We start from the raw sequence: 26,612 nt of genomic DNA, 5'->3' as shown, positions 1-26,612 counted from the left end.
CGGAGGGCAAGAATGACCAAGACGAGCGCATGTCGCAGAGATGACAGCATCTCTGACCTTTTGTCTTTCCACCTTTACAACCGGCCATTAATTTAAGAGCGCTTTATTCCTGTGCTCGCTGTCCCATTTTTCCGTACACTTTGGCAGATTGATCCGAGCGACGCCATGAGCTGGCAACATTACCTATACAGCAAGCTGGGCAGCCAGCGCACCACCCCTGTTGGTCCAAACGCAATAGTTCCCGTGGTGTCCCAAGACCGCCTAGTCGAGAGGATCATCGACATGGCCAAGGTTCTGTTTGGCCTCCACGTGGTGAGTGTGATAAATTTTTACAATTTCTTACGGCACCTATTTATGCCCTATGCGTGTTGGTATGCTACGTACAAATAGCATTGATAGTGTGAAAGCTGCGTACGATGTGATTTTTTTCTTTAAAAACTGTAGACGTGTGTGCTGCAGGGTTGTTTTCACCGCGTATGTTCTACATAGCATTTGGGTGGCTTGACCTTTTGACATTTGTCGCAATCTGTTTAGATGGCTCTGGATAACACCCATTATTTTAGGAAAGTGCTGCGTTTCTTGTTGATGATATAAAATCGGAAGACTGAATGAAGGTTCTCATATTTTATTGCAAACGCCACACCAAGGGTGTTTCATTACTCTGAATGAGTGGGCAAACACCATATGTTTAATTCAGAGCATTGTCCTCCCTTTAGAATTGCCATTTCAAAAACCGATCATTGGAGTTGGAGCCACACAATGTCAATAAAATAACAAACTACAATATGTATGAAGAGGTCTAGGTGCTATGGATAAAAGAAGGCAACCTCTATCGCAATTCGTTGAGTAAAACCTGCGCTTTGTTGGTACGTTCACTTGTATTTTCTAGAAGGCTGAAAGGAATTTTTTCAGTATTTGGTGATAACATATATGGTTTAAGAATATGAACTAATGCTTGTTCGCACAGGCTTTTGTTGTCAGTCGGTTCAGATCACACACTGAATAAACTATAACGGCTGCAGCTTGTTATACTGCACTACTTAGATGACATAGCCGCGCTGTACACTTCAGAAAAAAATGTGAAAAATGAAGTATAAGAAGAGACTTCAGGAGTGGTAAATGTGAGGCACAAAAAGCTGGAGGAAATGTGACAAAGCCTTCTGTTTTGTCATATGATATGACTTCACATACCGCTATTTTGCAATGCTTGTATAGTTATGTGCCCGGGAACTCAAGTGTCGGTGTTTGCTATGAGATGACCGGGGTGGACGTGTGTTCTGCAGTACCCAAGAATGCAAATTATTCTTTTTCGAATTTAGAAAACCCATCAGAAGGGTAAAACTGCTGCGTAATTCTTTTGTTTTGAAAGCAAACCATACAGTAAGGTAAACCCTTAAATTCTGGTTTTTTCGGTTAGTGTGTTCTGCGAATCTCATATTCAGCCCTGGTTTAGCTGTGCAAAACATTGAAAAACAGGGAAGGGCATGGTTGAGACAATTTGAAATACCTTCAATAAATCACTTTTGCGCCAGTGCATAGACTGTTTTTGAAGGGCTCCCGTACGGCGCCAGCCAAACTAATGATTTATTTTCCATTGCCTAGAATTGTTGTTTAGGCAAACACCATGTAAACATTTTCAGGTAGATTATGTTAACGAAACATAGCCCCGTGGTGTTTTACACATAAGTCATCACCACGGTCGGCTGTGCAGTTCATCGTTTAGTGAAACGTATAAACCGTGTTGCCTTATTATTCTGTAGTTGTCATTATCAAGTGAAGTATATAGTTAGTTCACGCATAAATGAATTCGGATGCATCCTGGAAGAATCTTGCTCATTGCACCTGAGTTTTTTTGCCTTACGTACTGTACATTTTCTGGCTCACATCATTCATTCTTCCAACACTTTCTTATTCTTTCCAAAAGGCAAACCAAAAGGAGGTTTTATTTTGAAACTGCGCCAAGTTTCTTCTGCAATGATAAAAGAATAATCAGTTTTCGCGGTCTATTTAGGTTGGACATGATTTAGGTGCCTTACGCAATGCAAAGAGCAAGATGCAAGTGTGGCTAACGGCGAACCACTTTCAGTTGAAGTATACTGTGTACAAATTTCCAGATACAGCTCGCGCTTTAGGCTAAAACAACTTTACAGAGCCTCTGCACTTGAGGGTATGGTCTGCTTCTTGTTACCTTATTCGCTGAAATTATCCCTCCGGAAATATAACTCAGGAAGAGTACTTCGAATAATGCGGCGCTCTAGCCTAATGTTAATTCAACAGATCTCCGTATTGAATATTTTAATGCATATAGCAGCAGGCGTGCCAACACAGGAAGCACTAAGGAAGCACCATTTTCTTAACCTAAAGTCTACATCCGCTGTCTAGTATTACGGCAACACGAGTCCTCACATCTCGTTCTTCTCTTGCCACGCCCACCGCTCAGATCGACCACCCGCAGGGCTCTCAGAAGGGAGTCTATCGCAGTGTAGTGTCCACACAGCGCAAGCGAGCCGTCATAGCCTGCTTCAGAATGATCTCTCTGCACAGCCTGCCCAGGTAAAAGGCTGACACGGACAGCAAGGGCTGCTTGCTTCCGTATTTCACTCAAATGCACACCACTTGCCTGCCTAGAGGTTGGCCTTGCCCCCAGCCATATACCCTCAATATTGATCCAGCCTGGCTTGAGCTTCCCCGATCCTTCGAACACTCCCCTCGGTAGCCTGGGTTTGAGAGATCCTAACGCTGCGTGCAGTGTTATACAAGTTAATAGAATAGCCTGCTGTGAGTAGTGCTACAAACATTTTATGTTGGATGCTTGTAGAGCGCATGTTGCTTGTTACGAGATGCTCAATTTTTCAACGTTAGTTAGGAAGTTGCGGTGGAATAATTCTTTCAGACCATTTTCTCAGTGTCTACTGGGTGTTTATTTTTATTATTGCAGAACTAAAGAACACTACACTTACTATACGTTGTACTTGTCTGTATGTGTACTTCTAATGCAGAAAAGGCAGGAACCACCTATACTATTACAAAGCAAACCATCAATGTATTGCTATCGTCAGAAGCTGAGTGAAGGTTTTTTTGATTCTTACAACATTAAAAACTTGGTTATCAGGTGTGCAAAATGTACTTCTAATGCAGAAAAGGCAGGAACCACCTATACTATTACAAAGCAAACCATCAATGTATTGCTATCGTCAGAAGCTGAGTGAAGGTTTATTTGATTCTTACAACATTAAAAACTTGGTTATCAGGTGTGCAAAATGTACGTCAGCTTTTCCTTTGTCGCACCTTAAGGGTCTTCTGCACATAGTAACAGATGCTTATTGTAATCAGGATTGCACTAAGATGTGCAGCCATCACAAAAGGTCTAGAACGGTCACAATTCAGCCTTACGGTATGTGCACTGTAAGTGCTATTGTTAACAGTTACCAGTGGCCACTTTTTAAAGCCGTGAGTCTCATGTCCTGGACAGCATGAATTACACAATAAGTTTGATTTAAGGAGCACATTTTAGCCTTCATGCGCAATTTACATAGCGACCAGTAGCGCGCCAGATACAGAACCATGTTAAATACACAATTTTGTTAGTCTGTAAGCCATACTGCGATGTTCAGATCTTCTTCATGGTGGTGCGTTACAAGAAGTGGTATACACGACAATTTTCAGGCCCACTGAGGGCGCTGCCATAGATATGATTTATTTGAGCGATGTTATGTTCAACGTAGTGCCAGTATGATTCTAACGATGCAATCCTCCGAATGAAGTAAACTTGTGTTTCGTCTGCATGGCCCCTTTAACAGTGCACTAGAGAGTGCATTCAAGGTGAGCGAGAACACATTGCATGCCAGGTGTGTCCACAGTGTATATATGCCACGATTGTACGGTAGTGTGCGTTGTTCTCGCCGAATCACGGCGTATGGGGCTGTAATTTGCCGTACCAGACTTTTGCAGTCGATTGCTGTACCCAGATTTCTGCAGTAATTTACTGCTTTCAAATCCCGCGTGCGTCTCGGCGTGCCCTGGGTGAAATAGCGATGTGCGTAGGCTATTCGTGTGAGCGCCGCTGTGTAGTTAGTAATGCTTCAACAACCAACGTAATCGCAAGGTCGTCATACAGGAAACATCCTAATGACATGGGTATCTGCTGGTTCTAAGTTTATTAACTGGATAAGTTTTGGTATGACCCTTAGCGCTGCTACGAAGGAATCGTCGTGCTTTAACAACCAACGAAAGCGCGAGATCTTAATGCACAAAAAAAACACCCCGACGAAATTTTTCTGTGGAGCATAAGCGCTGCTGCGAAGGGATCGTCACGCTCTACCAAACATGCTTTGAATCCAGCAGTTCTGCAAGAATAAGTGTGGTCTCATGCTCTTTTTAGTAGCCCGAGTAGCGAATCCCATGCCATTATATATCGCAGGATTTTGTTCTACAGAATTGAGCCGTGTTGGTTTCATAAATGCAATGCCAGCGAAGATCAACCCCGTCTATTGCGGTGACACTCAAACACCCGCGGAAAGTGAGAGCACAGCTAGTGTGGGTACGGCAAATGAGGGTGCAGAAACGAAAACCGTGTACAGCAAAATTCAGCACCAGAGGCTGTGACTTCGGTGAAAAGTCACAGCAGTGAGCATTTGCAGCGTATGTAGCGAATGGGCACATCTGGCTTGCAATTATTTCTCACTCACCCCTAACGCACTTTATAGTCCATTGGTGAGGTGTAAGGTTCTGACACGTCGAATAAAGATATACGCAGGAATTTTTGATTCAAATTAGAAGCCCTAGGTAGCCTCATAACACGCAACTCAGTCAAGCGCGATTGGCAACATATGGCTTTGGCGACAGCTGCTCTTCCCGTATTTGCCAAGGAAACGCCTGCAAGGCGGTGCAGTGATGGCAGTACAATGGCGGCGCCCCTACAGCATGGAGTAATTGCTACTGCAAAATTTCATTGTAAAGCGCCACCTTTCTTGGTTTTTTAGCTGCCTTAGAAAAACTGTACTTTTATTCCATTGGGTGCGTAGCATGTGGCCTTAAAGATGTGGCAATCCCTATTGCAATCCACTTGCTGTATGCGAGAGGCACCATGAAATATCAGTTTTTCGAGCCTTTCAACAAGGAGGGAAAGAGCGAGAAAAAGAATTCATGCGAATAAAACTCTCGAATCCTAGTTCTTGGTGGTCAATTTTACATAGGCTTCACCGCCCTATAGCCCCACGAAATGGGGCTTTTTAACCCTTCGCTGGCGATCAGAAGCACCTTACCAGAGCGACAGCTCAAAATGGTTAAGTAGTCTTTCTCCAGTAGCAAAAAAAAAATTGTGGGTGACATGTAGTGTTGCTTGTCAAACGTCGGAAACTGGCTAATGTTAAAAAAGTAAGTTGATGTAGTTACACCGAAGCTAATTACATTGCAGTCTACCACACAAGAAGAGATTTAGCTGCCACACCTTAATCAATAGGAAATCATGTTAAGAGTACAGGAGTGAAACCCCAGTGAAAACTCATCAAAGCACTGGTAAGAATATTGAAAATTGACCCAAAACTTTTAAAGTTTTTCCATTCACCTTCCAGAGCATTGCCCTTCTACAGAAAAGTTAATATTTTACGTGTTGTACAGAGGAACCGATTGGTTCTGTTAATGCGTGGCCTGGATATTACGGTCACTTTATTAAAATCAAATGCACTAGAAGTAACTGCACTTATGCACATTATATGAAGCCAGCCTGTACGCAGCCAAGTGGAAGCTTCGGAAAGGATTGAATTAGGACTTGTTAAAACTGAAGAAATAACCAGCATGGTGTGCTCGTGTTGTGTGGACACTTGAATTTTTGGTGAGAAGTAAACAGCAAGAAAATTTGCATGACTGTGTGATATTTAAACACAGTTGTTTAACATCAATGAGCATAACATTGTTCGGGCACGGATTATGGTCGCACTTTTTTGGCAACTAGAGCGACTGTCTCGTAAGACAAATTCGCAGATCAAGGGAATCGGCATGCTTTTTGAGATAACATTACATGAGACATCGCATCTCGTTAATACCGCAATTGAAGTGAGGTTTCTGCATGCGCATTCTATTGCAAGGTTTGAACAGCTCTGAGAACGGACAGTAATGAGTCGGGACAACTTGGCCGGTGGAGTACAGCACTTCATCTTTTTCACTGCGTGGTGCTCTCTCAACCCTGACATTTCACACTCGCGCCCTATTCCCACACCTCTCCTCACAAACTCTCTCACGCCCAACTAACCACACCCACCTTTAGGCGCACAAACCCCCGCCCTCGTCAAATGCGTGGCGCCGTCTACTATCAAGCTCGAAGAAACGGGCAGCCATCGCATGCCTCCGTAGCGTGCCACTCTATAACGTTGAGAGGTAACACGCGCCCTGTACCACCCGTGGTCATGCGTTAGCATGGTTTCCCATACCCTATTTCTCATTCCGCACATCTTTTCGTTTTACTTTGTGGTCGCCTTTGAGCTGTCTGTTTGTCTCTGCCCTCTGCGTCTTCATGCTATAGAGGAAAATTTGTTTTTTGTGCATACTTCTGTTTTTTGTTAGATGGCATGACTTGTCTGCTCCTTTTAAAATACATAGATGTTGAATAATGCATCCAGGGCCGTGAGAAAAATAGCATGTGTTAGCTAGCCAATCTAATTCAGATTGGAACGGAATGAGTATAAGAATGGAATGAGCATAAATAAAAAAAAATGATTTTATGTTTGCTTTGAGAGGACTCCCTCAATAAGTGCAGGCTCAGCTGCTTGTTCTTTAATTACGCTGACACACCAATGCTGCCTTTTGAGTGCTTATCGGTCCTGTCAGCATGATGACTCGTATATTTTATCAGTTGTGTAACTTGGTACGTGCTGTCTGTTGCCGTTGTTATTGCATCAGTGTACATTGTTCGAGCTTCTTTATCAACTACCAGCGTTACTGTTTTATGTGAGTTGCAACTCAGCAGTCATGTGTGATGTTGGCGCGTAATTTTTGCAATAATTTTTACCTAAGTTTCAAACCGCAAGGCAGAGTTTTCCCTTTTTGTAATAGGTGCATTTGCTTAAGGTAAAACAGTTAACGTTATTTTGGGAACAATAAATTATATTTTACACCGAAATTCTTTTAAAATTTTCACTCCGAATAATTATATTACCTACAACCATGAACAACGCAGAAAGCTGCGCAGCGAACAGCTTTTTCTCTGAGGACTTTGCAGTTGAGGAAAAAAATATTTTCGCGTACAATACCTGTAGGCTTAAGGCTGCCGCCCCCAAAAACACTTAGGCACATTGCGAAAAAATCCGCTTTACTGTGTTTTACAATAAATAGAGAACTTACAGGTACGTTTTCTTCGATTGTTTGTTAGGAATAAAAATTTCATTGTTTTTTTACCTAGCTCAGTGTATGGAGAGTTTTGGAAGGCCAGCTTCTGTAAAACGCTACATTTTGACAAAATTGTCTTGACTTTGCTCACGTGGGGAGTACCCATTCGGTTTACGCTTACAATTTATGCATCTGGTTTCCTTTGAAAGGAAGTATACAAGAAAACAGGAACTTAGTAGAAAAAGTATCCAATACAGCATGTTACTAATAGCAGAGTCCGTCAATGCTTTTCTGGTCATGAAACTCCCGGGCGAGTTTTGTTTGAGGATAAAGGCTCCCGCGAGAGGCGCCGCCGCAGATCGGAGGGCTAGAGTACCTACATTGACACGCGTTCGCCGTACAGAGTGGAGACACGTATGCGTTGCGCCGCCATTTTGGGTCGCGCGCTCGCCGCCAGAGTCATTGTAACAAAACCGCACCGTAATTATTTCCACAACGCGGTTTAGTGGTGAAATTTCAACCATCGTATCTGTATCGCGTTGCTGCGTCTTGTGGGAAACGAAAAGAACAGCGCGTTGAGCACTTCGACCCAATAGGGGCGGCACGGGATCGTTCAAAGGGTGTCTCCACCCTGTACAGCGGTCTGTTCTCGAGGTTACCTACGGAGGGCATCGGGCCGCCACCGCTGCAGCGCGCGTTCAGCCATGCGCGGCAGAACTTGCGTACGTGTTTGGCGGCACTTTTCTGGATAGAAACGGAATGTTGGTAGTTGTGCCTTCAATTGTCGCTACAAAACGAAGCCGTCAGGATTGCAGCCCTTGCAGGGAAGCCGTATGCGGCAGAACGCACGCTCAAAACTGCACACTGCTATCTGTGCTTGATTTTTTAAAAGTCCCCACGAGCCCTGCTAACACCACAAGGAGCGTCTGCTACGCGCCGCACTCCCCTCCGACCGCTTCGCCGACTGCCCTCCGATCAACGCCAGCGCCGCGGCGCGGCCTCCCTGAGCAGCGTACGAAGCTCTCCCATAGCGTGACGGCGAAGTTTCACGACCAGAAAGGCATTGACGGACTCTGCTAATAGCAACAAATAACTGTGTTAACTTAGCAATTTTTTAAGAAATGTCAAACTACAACAAAAGTGTGCTCTCTCTTTCCATAGAATCAAAGTCATTGACTAGAGAAAAAATTATATACAGTGTCCACGTCTTTTTATTACTCTGTAGCTAGGTATATTTCCTGAATGTGGTAAAAACAATTGCAGTAAAACATTGTTTTTACTGAAAGAAGACTGTCAGTAAATACTCCTAGCATTACTTGAAATACTGACAAGTTATTGTCAGATTCGGAATTTTTCAAATATATATTCGTACTGTATACATGTAGTTCCTGTATGACTATATGCTATACACCGGTTTGCTAGCACGAGCATGTACATGTCGGGAGTTCCGGTGTTCTTCAAGTTAGAAGGCATATTCCCAGAAGCTTTCAGCATGCAATGAATATTTGGTCTTCTATCTAATCATTACAACCGTGGAGAGTAAAGGTTGCACCTTTGTCTTCTGTTAGCACATCAATGTACAGCTGTAAGGGCGGAAATTTGCGTTACCATAGTGGCTTGTATTCTCTTAGTTGAGTTAGAGCCGGTGCTTAAAATATAATACTGTCCCTGCAATCATCCTTTACTTCGTTGCAATAAAATTTTGAGAGAGGCGAATCTCGTTTTAAGGCAGGCAATTTGAGTAGTGGTATGGGAGGTGTACAAGAAGAAAAAAAATGAAATGAAAATTGTACACTTCCGTTGTATCAACAGTATTCCAACTCGAGAAATGGCGTGCCTGTGCCCACATTGGAATATTTCTACAATAGGGCGGTGAATTTGGCCGCAGCAGAAATTACCGTGCGACCGAGGGTCAGTATTCTTTATGTATTGGTAAAGAAGTTTGGGGAACACCGTAATTAAATTGCGTTTTTCTCTCGAACCAGTCGCTGCCAACTGGTAAATCAGTGTCCAAGAAGTTTTGCGGATGACTGTAATGCCAACAGCCTGAGTGCAATTATCCAACATTTACGTGGTTTAAGAAATGCATTTGGAGACGTAGAAAAATGTCGCACAATGCAAAGTTGTCAAAGCCACAGCCCCCAACCACATGCATGACAGCGGACATCACACTAGGAGATAAATGAAGGACATACATAATTATAAGAACGAATGCTAAATGTGTTTTACACCATAACCAAATCATGATGACATCGGAAGTATGCACATTGCGCGAGCACACAGTATACATGTCACTCAACCGGGAACTAATTAATGAATAACAACTAAACAGTGAGTAGTTTGAGAATAAATTAGTGCACGCTTGGCACCATGGATATAAAGCTCAGGTGTGGAATGATCTTTCTGTTTTCTTTTCAATTATACTGTATGTGCTAAGCTGTGGTTGACTGGAAATTGATGGTAAAAAACTGAACTACTGTGCTGGGCTTTCTATACTTTGCAAGACCTTTACCTGGTGTGATAACACCAGCATTGAAACTACAGAACCTGTTGACCTCTTAAAGGAGCCATGAAGAGAAAACAAAAGTTTGTTTTATTCGAAAGATTAGGTGTTTCATAGTACCCCAAGCGCTTTCCCGGAAGCAAATGATGCTTTATTCACTGAGAAATAAGGCAATTTAAGCCAAAATTTTAAATCTCCCGCTAAAATTGCACATTTGGTGACGTGAGCAATGGTGTCACACGGGCCGGTCCATGAAACAGATACTTAGTATGTCGACTCCATATAGCACCCACACGCGGGAGTCGACCGAGACGGCGGCCATTTTAAAAATGCTAGTAAAACCTAGTGCACCCGCAGCCCTAGTCATGGAATCGCCTGATCCGGAGAACAAAACTCTCGCCGAGGAGCTCCGGCTTGCATTTAACAACCTCACACCACTTGAACGCTCAACGCTTCTAAGTGCACGAGCGGCAAGAGTTGTGGGATACGCGGTGGACGGGAAAGCGACCATTCCGCGATAGCCACAACAGACGAACGCCCTGCCGTCGGCACCGCTGCCTCGTCAGCGCCGTCGCCACGGACGAATACAGACTGGTACGTATGTGCCGTACTTTTATTACGGTTAATAATAGTTCAACTTCAGTAGCAGTATCGCTTACGCCAGTTGGCCGGTGTCGTGTATGGAAAGCCGTTCGCGCGAGCTCTCTGCTTCGACCAGAAAGATACGAGCGTCAATGCGCGGTGTTTACGGCATTTTTCCTCCAAGGTCAGAGCGCCTCGAACCCGAAAATTCGTCTGCGCGACGGCGAGATGTCGAGCTCGGCCAGGCGGTTGTTTCGTACGCATTGGCGCACACGCTTGCGTGTTCGTTCGGAACTTCAACCGTTTACTCCACCGTTCTTTGTCATAAAAAGAATGTGCAGTATGTTTCACGGGCATTTAGCTCGCTATGCAAACTGTAAGCCCTGCCTAACATGCGTTTGCTTTTGCCGGCCTCCGCCAATCGCAGAGCTTAGCCCATGTGACGGCATAGGTTCTGTTGCGGGAAATGAGCTGGTGGGTCGCATGACCATTCCCGTTTTTCCTAATTATGTAGCTTATTTGAGCGAAGTTTGCGTTATAAGTGGTGTCGTTATGGTTCTAACGAGGCAATCTTTCGAATGAACCAAACTTGTGTTTTCTCTTCATGGCTCCTTTAAACGACATTTGGTGTCATAGGCTATTGCGAAATTTTAGATCTGTACAGGTATTCTACATGCTTTCACATGATTGATAAAAAGGTAATTACAAAGTCAACATCACCACATAACTGTCATCCGCCTATTATGCAGCTTCAAATGATTCCATAGAAGCTTCTTCGAAGAAGCATTCTTAACCTATTTTTATTGTGCTATATAATGCTGGTTGAAAATAGCAGTTTGCCTCCTAGTTATTTGGCTGCATGTTATTCGCACTTGCATGACAATGCTGCACGTTCTGCATGTAAAGTGACAGTGATTTTGCTCTAGAAAACTCATTTGCAGTTAGTCTGTAAAGGGGGCTTATTTAGTTCTGTGCACTGTCTGGTACTTAAAAGTGTGAAATGTTTTGGCATTTAGTACTTTAGAAGTATATTTGTTAGTTGGTGTATCAAAAAAAGTTCCCTTTGCGCTGATTGGAAACTCTTGTTAGCAAGCTTTTGCTTTCAAAAGTTTTCTGTTACGCTCATTGAAAACTCTTGTAATAAAAGTTTTGCTTTTGTTTGCTATTAGCTGTGTCATGCACGCAGGACTAAACTTCGTTTAATGGCCTGTGTGCAAGCTTTAAATACTCATTGCAGTGGCAAAGTATATGTCTTAATCACATAATTTAAGCCTTTCTTCAGTGTGTGGTTGGTACAAATATCTTCTATAGCATAAGTTGAGCTTTACGTGAAGACACTGAAGCTAATGCAAGATAAAAGTGAAAGGATTTAGGCAATGCCATATTTAGGTATTACGAAGTATGTACACGACTTGTAGCCTTGTCTGCAAAAGGGCTACCCCTGATGGCAATTTTTCAGACATCGCGCCATCAACATCTTCCTCAACGTCTACAAAGATCTTTGGCTTGAAGAGGAGAACGTTGACCAAGAAAAATTGATCGACGACCTCACGGTCAGTGAAACTTTTGTTGCGTTCCGTTATCAGTGATTATTTTGAAGCAGGTTGCTGAAAGCCAGAGCACTAGTTGCGGTAGGAATGTCTTTTTAATATTGAAGTGTTACAGTGAGGCTGTTCAGGGGGGGCGTTCCGCAAACGTTTCTGTGCAAGTGCAGAAGCTAATGTATGCAAAATTCTTTGATTAGGTACAAAAGCTATGTCTAATCACTAGCATAACAATTTTGAATTTATTACTTATCAGTAAGCCTTATTTCAACATCAGTTAGCTTTAAACTAGGTAATAAATATTTTTGAAATATTTCACGCTTTGAACCCGCCTAGGCCAACTTTACGTGCACACCGGCATCTCTTTGGTAACGTTTCAACGTTTTAAGCTTTTTAACGTTTTAACGGGCTGGGTTGAGCTGGCTTCTCGGGACGCTAGTCCCTTCATCAAGAAAAAAATAGCTGTTGATGGAGGTGACAGGTAAGAATAACAATCTGTAAAATAGTTTTGCTACGCTTTACTATAGTTTGAGCTCGCAACAATTTTTGTTGTCATGTGAAGTGCCTACGGTTCAATGACAACTTTCGGCACTGATTGTCATTGCCTTTTAGGTTTCACAACTGCTAATGAAATATTAAAATTAATTTTTCTAGTTTAAGGAAAATTTCTCAGGTGTTATTGAACCTTCCAAATACAAAATTTTGTACGGACTGGCAAACGTATTCTTGACGAAAACCCGTGGGTGGTCCCTTCAAGAAACGCAAGTAAAATATAGGAAGCAGATTAAACAAAAGAGCTCATTGGTTCGGTCTATAGCTTGCAGCTTGGGCAAGCTGCATGGTAACGCCATTCATGGCAGCTTTGCGTCGGATACCCTTATTAGTTTTACAGAGAGTGACGGGTTTTGCTTTAAATAGCCCAAGGACACGGGTTCGATTCCCGGCAATGGCGGTCGATTTTTTATGGAGGGGAAAAGTGAAAACATCTGTGTGTATGAGATTGTAGCACACTTTAAAGATCCCCAGGTGGTCAAAATTAATCTGGAATGCTTTACTGCAGCGCGCCCCATCGCTTGTGTAGTGCCGGCACAGTAAATCTCATATTTATTTCATCAATTTGCTTTAATTTGGGTTCTTTAAACTTTGTGCCGTCGAAGAACTTTCTGTGTCAGGGAAAACGAGAGAAACAAGTGCAGTAGTGATGTGTTTTTTCTAACGTAGTGATATTCACTCGAGAAAAAACACAGCAAGCGGGGTAGTGCACACAGCCGACTGGAAGGTTTAAAGGAATACTTGATCTAAGTGGTTTTTCTCGAGACAAGATTACAGGGGAAGTGTTTTAGTGCTTGTCACAACTTTTAAATTGATCGCAAATTGCAATTTCAAGCACCCTAAGATAGACTTGGCAGTTTATTTATTAAGCATCCGATGGAAACGTATTTTTGTTCTTTGTACACGAAGGCAGAATTTCTATATAAGAGGAGATGCATTGTTCCATTTATGAGTCTCCAACTTCCGTGGCACTTGTAACACCAGAACGAGGTTTGGAATCGCTGCAAGTTTTGTTGGCGCTTGCTCTGCCACCAAGTCGAAGAAGAAAATTGAAGGTGGGATAATGGCTGACTGGTCTTGTTTGCAGACTACGTTTGAGGAGTCAGAGAAAGAGCCCAAGTCGGAGGAGACAGAAGAGAAGCCTGATCCGTTGGTGCAGCTCGTGGTGGCATTTTCGAGGAAGGCCACAACGGAGCACAGGTTAGTCGCAAGATCTTGTCCCCAAGTGAAATATTCTTGTCGGGTTTATAAGCTCATAGCTAGCATATATAAGCTCATAGCTAGCAACTACTAGTTCAGCACCATTCTTGCTAGCAAAGGTTAGAGCTAACTAAATGCATTTCTATTTCAAGCATACCCGCTGGGACCGGGGAACGTAACACCGGTATCCTTGAAGAAAATAAAAAAGCTTAGACTTGATTCAGGTGTTCTAAAAATTATAATTAGCATGCAGCCGTATTCGTAATCCCCGTGAGCATTGCGCAAGAAACTTGTGCTATAAAAAGTGTTAAGCAAAACTCCGGCGAGGCAACATGCATCGTAATGGACACGTAATTTATGCTATAATGGTATATAAAAGCACATTTAAAATCTCGCCACTTAGAATCGTCTATCCATAATATAACAGTAAACCAACCGGCAGTCATGCGCCTTTCACTTGTAGATTCGTTGAAGAAAATAAATTGTTCGCATATCTGCTTCTTTCGTGGCAAATCATGGAGACTACATAATGTTTACCACATGTGCCACGTAGAGCTGTCTTTACCCTACGGTACCTGGCAAAAATACATCCGGTCTCCTTCCTTCAATTAATGTATTTGCAGCTTACCCTTACCCGTTTTCTTCTATTATCCTTCCATCTAAGCCTGCTGTATTGAACTTTCCCTTCTATTGCGAGCTCCCCATCTAATACCCCTTTCTCTTATCCTCCATTCTTCTTCCCCCCTTTCTTAGTATTGCCATCTTGACGGTCCTCTGTCATTCTCAGATCCCGAACATTATCCTAAAGCAACCTTCCTTTTCTCTTATACACAACAGTCTTATCCGATCCCCCCTCTTCCATTGAACACCTTTCTCCGAATACATGCGCTTTGTCTCGTCTCTTGCTTCTCTATGCCGCCTACCTCCTTTGCTTTCCACCAGTTTCAATCCCAAGCCTATTCTCACTTGAAATTCCTCTTTTCCTATTCTTCTAGTTTTTGTTGCACCCTCCTCCAGGACATCTATTTTTCTTACTCCTTTCCACCCCTCCACCTCACAATTGCTCGACAACTCCCACGTGGTGCCGCACTGGTTTAAGCACCCAGAAATGTCTTTACCATAACGCATCAGATCATGTGCTCTGTTAAAATTCATTGCCATAATATGTTTGAAATGAATCTATGCTCAATAAAAGGCAGGAGGCTTTGGAGCAGAAGATAGGTATTGGTATTATGAACGCTATTCATATACCTATATGAAATGTCTTTACCATAACGCATCAGATCATGTGCTCTGTTAAAATTCATTGCCATAATATGTTTGAAATGAATCTATGCTCAATAAAAGGCAGGAGGCTTTGGAGCAGAAGATAGGTATTGGTATTATAAATGCTATACATATACCTATATCTTTGACACCATAAGGACACCTCCAAGAATACATCAGTATGTGCAAACGTAATAGTGTCAAAATATGGTGTACGCTGTCAAATTTACTCTCAAGAGTGTCTGAATCACTGTTCTCCCATTCTCTTCTCATGTGACCTCTATTTTTTCCATTCTCTCTCCACGATACGTTCTCCTTTTTTCTCTTTACCTGTCTTCTCAACCACTCCTTGATACTTGCATCTCACTGCCGAGCTCTTGCCTATTGTTGGCTTTGCATGACCCTTCGGTAACCCATGCGTGTGCTTCTATGTCGTTATGCTTGGGTATTTACTAAGTGGTTGGTGATGGGGGACTTGTAAGTTATCAATCCGTGAGTCACAGGGTCCTTGTGTGACCAATGAATCCCTGTGAATGGGCCGCTGATTCTTTGTTTGGCTATAACCAGGCTGTACAAGTGACCACAAGCAAGCCACAAAAATAACCGCCCGTTGGTGTTACAGACCATCAAAAATTTTTGTGTTGTGGTAGTCGAGAAAGTGTGTCGGCTTTAAAACAACAATATAATTATGTAGGTAGTAATGTTTATGTGAATCTTTGCAGACATAATTCACGCAATCATAAACCCTTAGTTGAACATTGAGAAAACATTATGCACAAAATATCAAGTTCCAGGCAGCTGCTTTACTGTATCACAAAAGACTTAGCAATCGGAGCCAAGGTTTTTAGTAGTGTATAATGTAGATAATGCAACCACAAATCAACTCATGGCTTTGAGTACTGCAGTAGCAAATTACTTGCTTTAACTACCTTTTGTTCATGAAGTCAAGATAAATAGATACCTTGGTAATACAATAGCTACAGTGGTAAAATAAAACCCTGTTTTCATATTTTTGAAGCTTTACTGAGCAGATTTCAAAATATCTTTCCCTCTCTGAACTGAAGAAGCACGGAGCATCAGCTTTCTGGGCCATTTCTAGGAATGTTTGTGGAATAGCCATGGGAGGTTTTTAAAATGTTTCTCTTGTGGTGCTTCTTCCAGTGGTGTGAATCCAGAGGACCCCCTGTACATGCATTATGCCTTCATCTTCAGCCAGGTATGTTGCCAAATGGCGTATGTTATTGCTGAAGTGGTTGGTACTGGTACCTGAAATTGTTCGTGTTGTTTACAAAGTCGTGTGTTGAGAGTTTGAGACGTGAACAGCGGCTGCTGCATTCAGTTCAAGATATTGCAGCTGCAATTGCATTGCCGGAAGTTGTCGAAAGAGGACTGTTATGAAATCGTTAAAAGATATTCGTGCTTCTTGAGGCACAGTGGTTTATATATCTTGTACAATCAGATCGCTTGTGCTTGTCAGATGCGTGGCTTGCAAGGGCAATTTTGGATTTACTTACGACACACAGGAACCCGTGCTTGGAGGTGCCACATTTCACCAGATACTAAAAACCTAAAACAGCATTATGAGGTGTGTTAAGCTGGCAATTGCTTTAGCAGCGCCAGACTAGCATCGGCTGTTGTTTAGTCAGCACCCTATCTTGACCCGCAATAGAAAAAATGGTAACAAATACATATGTCATATTGAAATGAGCCAATCAAGATGAGTTGCTGCATGCTTGCTGTATTTGAGCGGCCCCACTGTCGATGAAGCTGCTGCCTCGTGCAGTGAAAATGTAGTGACGTAGGTTACAGGTATTATGTTGCGGTAAAACAATAATAACGGCTCTATGCCTTAAAAATTGCAGCTGTGATGAAGAAAACACACGATTCTCTCACTTGATTGCCGCTAAATTTGGCCTGTATTTTTTTGCAGTAACCCAGGGAAAGAAATAGCAGCAGGTCATGGAAACTTAGGCTGTTAAAAACAGAGATATATCTGGTCTTTAGAATGGCGTATCAGTTCAAAAGGGTTGCAAAGATACTTCAACTGCTACTTAACACTGCAGAAGCTACTTTGCTTGGTACGGGTGGCAAAGTTTATATATTTAATTTTGGGCCTCCGTATGCCGAAAATATTAAATGGTTGCTTGCCACTTCTCATGGGTACACTTACATACAGTATTTGCCTTGTACAGTAATGCTTCAATATTTGTTTTTAACACTGATTTATGATTGCTAAAACAGGAAGCATTATCTTCTAGAGCTAAGTGATATATTATATGCAAACGTGGTGTGGCGTAGAGTGGCCTTGATTACATTGTTTTTCGGAGATGTATAAAAACCTACTTTCATTGCATATCCCATTTGCAACCCTCCAATGCACAGAAGATCGTATTTGGATTACGAGAAAGTTTGTAAACTTGCACCTGCAAGTATATTCTGATTTTTTTGTTGTTATGAGCTGTCAAGATATCAACTGCGAGCATTATGTGGGTCCTTCTTAAGTGAAAAATTCTTGCGCAAGCGTAGTGGAATTATTTTGACAAGAATGCGCGTCCTTTTAACAGCAGACCTGTTCAGGCTGACAGAAATTACCTCGTCGTAGACAGAATATCTTGGACCCTCAAGACGAAAATGTGGTTCGGGAGGTGCCGGTAATTGAAACAGGGACCTTTACATGGTAAAACCGGCAAGCAAACCACTGGGCCACCTCGAAGGGCCGAGGGGTACGGGTTAGCTGCGGTGGGGAACAATAGCATGTGAAGCCAATGGGAAAGAAAAAAAAACGCTTCCCGTTAGAATTCGACCTGGGTCCCTCGCGTTATGAAACTGTCTATTCGATTGAGCTATTATCGCATTTCAGGCGCACATTTACTGTGGGTTCGTAGCGCGGGTGTTACCGTTGGAATTTGCCGTGGTTCTAAGGCGTGCTATTGTGGTCCACTTTGGGAGAGATGTGAATGTCTCTGGACGAAATGCTCCGGGCCTGCCAGTTATGGAAAACTTTCAACTTCAAGTCAGGCAATAACTGTGAAGTAATGACATATGGAGCAAAAACTCGGTGCCTTACGAGCTTACTGGAAACGAGTAGAATAGATCGTAGTTCAAATAAAGAAAAATAAGCGGACTTGGGCTGGGCACCTAATTAGGCAAAGTTGGTGGACTACGAGTGGGGCGCAGTTTACACCAAGAAATGGGTGTAGAAAAAGAGGGCGGCGAATTGCTCGATAGAGGGACGAAAGAAGGAAATTCAGTGGCAAACAATAGGCTCGAGCCATGCTGGACAGGTGCAGTGGCAGGTCGATGGAAGAGGCCTTCGTCCTGCAGTGGACCTAGTGGAGAATGTTATAACGAACAAGTTACTGTATTTTTGACATGTAATTTTCTCCCGCCGTTTTTTATACTCATGGGTCGTGTTGTACTTTGTGCAGAGTTGTGGAGGTGCAGAGGAGGAGGAGGAGGAGGAAGAAGGCGATGAGGACTCTGGACCATCCATTCATGTAAGGCGTCTTCCCCACGTGTTTGCAGCCGATGTGGCCAAATCTGCAATGCTAGCATCTTCATTATTGCTTTTGAATGGTAAATGCAGTGGGATAGTGAGGTATACTTCTGAAATTGCCCAGTTCTACACACAGGAGTTGTGCAGTGTTCAGCCATGGTCAATTTATAAATAGTTGACGTAAAATGTGCAGACATTTTTCTGCCTTTACTGTGTATTTTCTGATGTGTAAAAACCAGTTTCTCCAAAACGTGTGGTGACCTGAGGTAACACCATATGGAAAAGGTGATGCAGATCTCCAGTAAGGCAAGGTACTCATGCCTAGGTGGATTGCAACTGGTGGTGCATTCATTAAATATGCATTTTAGTGCTTTTAGCCGTCAAAATAGTAAGTTGGCTCATATCAGTACGAATTTCGGTACCATTCCTCACGTAGAAGTTATGCTATCCTAAATATTTTTATTTCAGAAGGATTTGTTTTTTAGGTAACTTACTGAAACCAACATTTTCGAAGGACTGATTTCTCACATTCCACGGGAGACATTCTGTTTATATTCGACTGGCTTCGGTTTATTGAAAGGGCTGCAAATTCGCCCAAAAGATTTATGTGTTGAAAAAGTTGACAAGCTTGCAAATAGGGTTTTCAGAGCATATTACCGCAACCGAATTCTCATGTTAGGGCGTTTTCTGGCGGAACCAATAAACGGAAACACCGGTGTGCATGCTATTTTGGTGCAAATTAAAGCAGAATGGTTTGGGCGCCCTTCACGTGTTATGTTTTACATGCTGACATCTGCACTTAGGGCGTCGATTCCTCATGTGAAATAAGGAGCCCCGTCTCGGTTGTCTCAGAGAGTGTATCTCAGCGAAAAGCTTATCATATCCTGTTTAGTGAACACCGCTGGGTTTTCCAGAAGGCAGTATCTTCCTCATCTCTTTTCTAAATTTTTAATAATTATACCAACCACTTAAAACGTAGGCTGTAGTAAATCAGAAATAATGGGAGATGACTCTACAAGCACCTCATAGCAATGCACAACACTAAAAGGGTGTTACCTCTGAAACGTTTTGCAAAATGTTTTCAGGGCTTGCATTTTTTAGGAAAAGGCGTGTAGGTAAACTGTGCATAAATTTTCGCATTGGTTGCACAATGTACGAAAAAAAACAGCACCCGAGCGGACGAGCCAGAAGAAAGGGGCGCAACAAAGGTGCTGCTGGGCTTTACAATAAACATTTACTTTAGAACAGCACTTACGTTTTGCTCCTTAGTTTTGTCTCTTCAGCTTGCGCGCTGTTTTTTGTAAGACATGTTTTACCAGCTATCTCTCCTTTAAGTTTCGCTTTAGGTTTAACGATCCGCATTGAAAAGATGGCTTACAGTAGAATCTTGGGACTTAAAGCTATCACGTCCTATTATATGTCGGAGCTCAGCACGCAACAAACCACCTAACTGGCCAGCCTAACCTAGTCCCAGAATTTCATTAGGTCTGTGGCATGGCTTCTAATTGGAATGACTACTGCTACCTTGGCATGTGCCCAATGCTTGACTTCATTTGAATGCTTGCAATAATCCCAAAAGCTTTTTGCATATGCCTACGCTGCATTATGCTTTATTTTTGTTTTTGTGGTAGAGAGAAAATTGCTTTCAGAGCTTATTATAGTGCCCGCATTTTTTTAATCCGGTGCCTCAAATTTATACAAAGGGTACGTGAATGGGAAAGCAAATGCTTTTATTTCACAGCTGAAGTTTAGAGCACTGTATGAAAAGTGATTGTGTCATGTAGGTACAGATGTGCAATAGGCACAGAATATTTTGATCTTACTACGTCAAGCCTTCTTGGTATTGGCAACGTAGAACATGATTTATTACCAGCACGGTGTTTTAAACATTTATATATGCTTGCATCCCTAGAGTTTATGCTTCACATTTTTGTGAGACTTCGGACATGATAGGTGTAAAACACAACTTAGCAACCCACTTCTGTTTGTCAGAAGCGAAATAGATGTTTGTGTCAGATAAGCTGAGCATCATTGCAGGAGGTGATTGAGTATTGGTTGAAGTTTAGTTGGAAGATGACTCCGGAAGCATGTTCAGTTTCAGTTTCGGTTTATTGTTGTTGTTCACATGTTACAGAGCATACATAACTCGAGGAGGTCCCATAGTCATAGACTGGGGAGGGACCTCCTAGAGTGTTATCTTTACTAGTGGTGTTGGATTTCATATCACCCAGAATTGAGTAAATGTTTTCTAATAGCATAAAATCTATTTTTCGATTGAGCTTAAGTTGATGGTGGTTTTGTTTGCTGATCCTACAACAATTCTTTTCTGCTCATTCATTACATTCTGCTCATTCATTCATTAACCTGAAACTGCTAACATGCATGACTATGAATTTCGGTTGCCCTGTCGATCTTTTTTGAGCAGTTATTAATGCACTTATGAAAGTGACCCTCAGTTATCAATGCTTTGTGTTTTTTTAATTGACTCCTTTACTTCTATTGACATTCTCTATTCTCTTTGCTTCTGGATGCATGTCAGGGTCTTCTAGTAAGTCTTTGCCATTTCATTTTGATGTGGTTATTGTCCTGCACGTGAAATAATTCGTTTGTGATGTTGCCAATGGGCGATTAGTTGTTAGTATAACGACTCAAAAGAGTGATATCTGTGGCACTGAAGACAATGTGGAAATCAAATGAAATCACCTCACTACAATTATTTATTCACATTTAAGAAAGCTTCGTGGATTTATCTCTGAGCCCCATTTTAAAGTTGCTTTAAAAAAAGAAATTGAAGTGGCGTTTTATATAACGTAAAAAAAGCCATGCTCAGAAAAGACAAGGACAACTGATCTACAAAGGAAATTTTGAGAGCTGGATACTTTATTCCACTGTTCACAAATAAAATTTTTACTTAATTTTAGCTCAAATCATGAAAATAGTTTACTTAGTGTTCCCTATTGAAAGCATGTTGTCGAATGAAATATGTTTGATTAAAATATCGGAAGTGAGCCCTGTAAACGGCCCACTTCCGGGCTAACAGTAATATTAAGTGAAATGAAAAAAAAAATAGCAACTGCAAGATCCGAAAGGAGGCCAGAGACACAACCCTTCAAATTCGCAGGCTAAATTTCCATTTATAAATCAAACAGTGACTTAAAAAGCCAGTCAGCGTGTGCGTATACTGAGAGCGTATTGAATTTTCGGTTCCTGGTAAATACGCAAATGATTCTGCAAACATTAGGTCCTACAGCAATGACAAGCTTCCGAATGTCCTTCCGTCTATAGTACTATAGTCAAACAAAGTGGCTTGTGGAATATTTATTGTCTTTTTTCAGTGTGTAATAAAATAAGCATAATTAGAAAGAGTGTTATTTCTATGTAATATCTAAATTATCAGAAAGTGCGGCGTAAAAGATGTAGAACGAAGACGACTTGCATGTATAATATAACTCAGCATGTCGAGCATATGAAATACAATAGAAAGTTTATTTGAAAGAGCAAAGTGATTTTATAAGGAAAATTCGTGAGGGACGCAGGAAAAATAGCGCTTAAATCAAAAGTTACATCATTCAATCGTTTAATGTTATAATAAACACGGTCCTGCGCGTTTCACGCAAGCAATGCTGACTTGTAAGATAAAAATTAGTTTTGTAAATTTAGCACAATCAAAATTATGGCCTATGTTCGTGGCCAGTTAAGTAATCCTTGTGTGCGTTATGGGTATCCTTGGGAATCAAAATACTGTATTTGTGCTGGAAGGGAAGGAGGAATTGCATGACAGATCCTTCATTCCTACAATTTAGTGGCTCAAGAAAAGTAATTTACTTTTGCGGATGCAACCTGTGACCAGGGAGTACTCTTACAATAAGTTGAAAGCAGTCTTCTACTTTGTACCCTAAACTCCGATCATTTTTTCCTAATTTTCGTAGTATTAACTAATGCACTGGATGGAATACACGGCTATTCATTCGAATAACGTCAAAACGAGCAGTGAGTCACTGGCTGTCTAGTCGTGTAAATGGTATTGTCAAACTGGGTGCACTTGTTTTTGTCAGTATCCCGCACTTCTCATGCAAGCATAAAATGCATGTTCAGCGCCCGTCTTGACTAACCTGTCACCTAACTTCTTTTCCTGCATGCCGCCAATGCGGACCCTATAGCAGAAATTCAGACGCCTCAAGGTAAGCTAATACAAAAGTATTAACCAGAACGTTGTTTCGTTAACTACGCTGTTGGGTATTATAAGCAAATGAGTGCATTTTTCAAGCCTTCTTTTTTGCAAAATAGTTGCCTCTTGCATTCAACCTCCCACAGACTAAGAGGAAGGTAATACCTTGATGATTCAATGCATGTTTCACAGCAAAGTAATATGAACTAACAGTGTTTGCGCATAACAGAGAAATCTTTGTGCTGTGCAATGTAGAGCAGTTTGGTGTGTTGATGAATTTTGCTTTATGGTTTGGTTTTACAGGTTTTCAGTGCAATTGATAGTGTGCCTGGGGAGTTTATTTACACAATCTCTGTAATTTAATAGTAGAGTAGAGTATCTTTAACGTTCTTTTTTGTTTTATATTCAATCTTATTCAATATTTGATGCTTCGTGGTAACTTTCTAAGTCCAAGGGCGAATGTCCTTCGGATATATAAAAGTGTATATCCTTTCTAATTGTTTGCTGGATTACCACAGTATGCCAGCAAATGTACATCTAAACATGAAGGTACATTGACGGTCCATATGTGGCATCGTATGTTAGGTTGTTTTTCGGACGTCCCACGGATGTCTGTGGTTGCTTGGGTAGGTGTATCTTGAGTTCGGTTGGTGTTGTTTTAAGTCTTCTGCCTTACTTCGTCTACAACTGCTGGCATAATCCTCGCACGTTTCCGGAAAAATCAATGTGAAGTTAGGGGCTGCGATAATTAGGCGGGTGAAAAATTTCCAGGGGTAAAAACAAAAATTAATGAGGTTGGAATAGGTAATTTACATAACAAAAGCCATTTCAAAGCAGGACTTGCCGTCCTAATAAAAGTACAGGGTCAACATGGGCACGAAGCACAAAATTTTATTATTTGCGGCCAGCTGCCGCACACCTTCACCATCTCGCGTTTGGTAGTTGGGCACGCAAATGGGAACAGTCCTAGTCTGAGTCACTGCTGCTAACATCGCTCGCCGTTGGGTCGTCGTCACGTCCATATTCGACTTCGCGTTCATAGGCCTTGTCTTCATCCCTCACCCTGTGGTCTTCAGGCGCATCCAGGGCATTCGATGCGCCCGTCGTCTTGAGGCTCTTGGGCGCAGTCTGCCATGGCCATTCCGCACTTTTACCATATTAAGCTGCACAGCATCTCCACTGACAGTGTCATTATCTTGCAGGCCGGCGTCAGAGCGTGCTCGCAGTCAACTCTACGTACTGTCTTCGAACGTTTTCTTTGAACTGCTTGTTCAAGGACTTGTTCAAAAGGCGGAGCCACCTGGAACTACAGCCAGCTCAGTGCGCCACTCCTTTAACTTTGCTCTCCTTATTGGTTGTCTTCAGTTCCTCGTGCGGCCGTCTCGAGTAGCGCAAGCCGAACTCGTAGATGATGAAGCCTGCTTGCGGCGCGGTTGCCGCGCTGGATAGCGTATTGGATAAATTGAATAGCTTTCTACTTGAAAGCGGCTGTATAATTGGTATAATGGGCATACCGCCCCATGGCGAAGCAGCACCAAAACCAGTACAAAACCAGAATAAAGCCTCGAAAAACTTCTCGAAATGGCGGAAAGCGAGCTCGCGACTACAGTGAACTAGTATGCTTGCCTTTCATTGTTGGCTTGAATTGAAGCGTTTGAGTGGCCGTAAATTCAAACGCAGTGCCACAAGAACGCCAAGAAGAGTGCTTACCGTACTCTCGACTGCTACCCTTCCAACGAAGGGACGACCGGAGGCTCTGTGAACGCTGCCTAGTAGAACGCTTGCGAAACCGGCCGAATGACAGTGTGGAATACGTTTGAGAGATGGCGCTAGGCTGCCATGCACCTGGCGCGCATTGATACACCGCGCGCTCCGCCAAATGGAGTGGTGCGAGCGCGTGCGTCTTGCGGGCTTTGCGAGCAGACGGCTTTTGCCGTTGCAGTTCTGGGGGTGCGAGGATTATGCGAGAAAAAAATCCAAGTTTTGGTAGCTCACATGAGGGGTGCGAGCATTACGCAAGTGGTAGGACTGCACAAGTATATACGGTATCCGTTCCTTTTTTTCCTAGATGCGAGCCTAAAAAGAAAAATGTAAACTGCTCGCGTTTGAGCAATAGGGCTAACAATGGAATTAACCGGCGACTTACATATATGCCTTGCTCTCTAGGAACAAGAGTTGGAGAAGCAGCGGCTGCTGTTCCAGCAAGCTCGGCTAGCCAGCCGGGGTGTGGCAGAAATGGCGCTGCTGTACATATCCGCTTGCAAGGGTAAGGATGTCAAATGGACGCCTCCTTTCTGCTAAGCCTGATTCAAATACCGGACAAACTACATTTGACTGAACCAGACCCAATCGACATCGAATTTCAAGTGGCAAAATGAATTCGGCTTTTAGAGGGTACCCGGCTATTGTGTGTTTTTGCGTGCTAAAATAGGCGGATTGCGCTATTCATCTTAGAAGGCGATCCGATTGGCACTTAGTGAGGTGTTAATCCACTCAGACAATGGAGAAGATTATCTACAAGTGTTGAAAATGGGCACCGTTCAGTGAAATATTTAGGTGTGCATGAGAACACGCAAAAATCATATTTTTAGGGATAACTGCATTTGAATCGTAGGTTTAAATAATAACCAGTATAAAACTTAGGCTGACACGAGATGTTGGCAGTAAAAAAAATAGTGCTTTGGGGAGGGCCGTGCTGCAAGCAAATTAGCATAGTCAATATTTCGGTAGGTCACGGCAGAATTGCCTTCATGTTTGTGTACTATTGACTGCGTTTCGGCATTAGTTGGCCAAAGTATTTCTGCGTTTTCCCGGACTTTTCTCTGCAGGATGCCAGGGTCCGATGGTGATTGAAACCTTGAAGCTTGGCATATCCCTTCTTAAAGGTGGAAACCAGGAAGTCCAAATGGTAACGTGTTTGTTCTTTGACAGCATTGTCAGTTTGCTGCACAATCAGGGTAAAGATATTTGACGCACAGCAAATACATGAATTTCTTTATTTGGACTCGTACATGCTGGGGTTCAAACCTGACGCATATGTTCGGTTATACAGGCAGAACAGGGCTTCTTGTTTGTCAGACTTGTTTTATTTCGGGTTTGTTGTTGGTAAAATTTCACACCGCAATTTTCTTGACTTTTTATTTATTTTACCAAACCATGTTTTCATTTAGAAGTACTATATGTGGTTCTGCAAAATGTATGCAGAATCCTAGAAGGTTATTACAAGCTTTAAAGACTGCCGAAACAAGTGCGTTTGTGTTCGACTATCTCAATCCACAATGGTAAAGGAAAGAAGAGGCCCGGGAAACAGTTCATAAAGCAGTGGCTCGTCATAATCATCAGAGAAACTCACTGATTTTTAGAAGCAGGAAGCCATTATAAAGTAATTAACCTCATTCCTTTACTACCCATAATTAGATTGAAGCTAATAGCTGCAGACTAGTGCGGAATGCATATAGTATGTCATGGTTTAATTCAACCGACGTGGTTAACACCTTCTTTCGTTTTGACTGTACAGCGCATGCTCCAACATCTGAAGGAGAAGAAAGACGTGGGATTCTTCACCTCCATTGCTGGGTTGATGAATTCTTGCAGGTAGGCGACCATCTGTCATTTTCATGACCTCTTCTGAACTCCCCTATAGAAAGAACTGCGATTCTACTTTGATTCTACATTGGTTCTCACTGTAGGCATGTGGATGTTTTTATATTGTGAGTGGGCACAGTTCTGCATGCATGAATGGTTCTTGCAGTCGCATAAGCTCACTTATTAGGTTGTACTCAAGAAACGCATGGAGTTCACAGAAAGTGGGATGGGCGCCACTGTGACAGTGTCGCGTCGGGGAAGTAATTGCAGGCTGTGTGAAAATTGTAAATGTATTTGGAGCAGCGAATTTTGAAACAATTCCATTTGCATGTCAGTTTGGTATCAAGTTCTTGCTACAGTTGTTGCCACATACGTGATATGCTTTGAGTATGC

The 26,612-nt window shown here is 42.4% G+C and overlaps 1 protein-coding gene across 6 annotated transcripts in view; it reads left to right on the top strand.

The window, feature by feature from the left end:
* The window catches only part of Ryr (Ryanodine receptor), a 405,814-nt gene that overhangs the window by 326,129 nt on the left and 53,073 nt on the right, over positions 1-26,612 (top strand). For 2 of the 6 annotated variants that reach the window (XM_077672818.1, XM_077672817.1), the window contains exons 86-95: positions 148-312; positions 6,266-6,375; positions 11,868-11,961; positions 13,592-13,704; positions 16,132-16,186; positions 18,399-18,467; positions 22,627-22,647; positions 24,801-24,900; positions 25,463-25,542; positions 26,152-26,228. In XM_077672818.1, the coding sequence (XP_077528944.1) occupies positions 148-312; positions 6,266-6,375; positions 11,868-11,961; positions 13,592-13,704; positions 16,132-16,186; positions 18,399-18,467; positions 22,627-22,647; positions 24,801-24,900; positions 25,463-25,542; positions 26,152-26,228 (884 nt within the window). Of the gene's footprint in view, positions 1-147; positions 313-2,440; positions 2,554-6,265; positions 6,376-11,867; positions 11,962-13,591; positions 13,705-16,131; positions 16,187-18,398; positions 18,468-22,626; positions 22,648-24,800; positions 24,901-25,462; positions 25,543-26,151; positions 26,229-26,612 lie in introns of all 6 variants that reach the window. The other 4 variants (XM_077672813.1, XM_077672815.1, XM_077672816.1 and 1 more) reach the window with 2 other exon arrangements.

Source organism: Haemaphysalis longicornis, unplaced genomic scaffold, assembly GCF_048455015.1.
Source record: "Haemaphysalis longicornis isolate Haplotype H1 unplaced genomic scaffold, Haemaphysalis longicornis Haplotype H1 scaffold_6, whole genome shotgun sequence".
In the NCBI taxonomy this organism is placed as follows: domain Eukaryota; kingdom Metazoa; phylum Arthropoda; class Arachnida; order Ixodida; family Ixodidae; genus Haemaphysalis; species Haemaphysalis longicornis.
The sequence above is the reverse complement of the archived record's forward strand: the minus strand, read 5'-3'. Positions and strand labels throughout refer to the sequence as shown.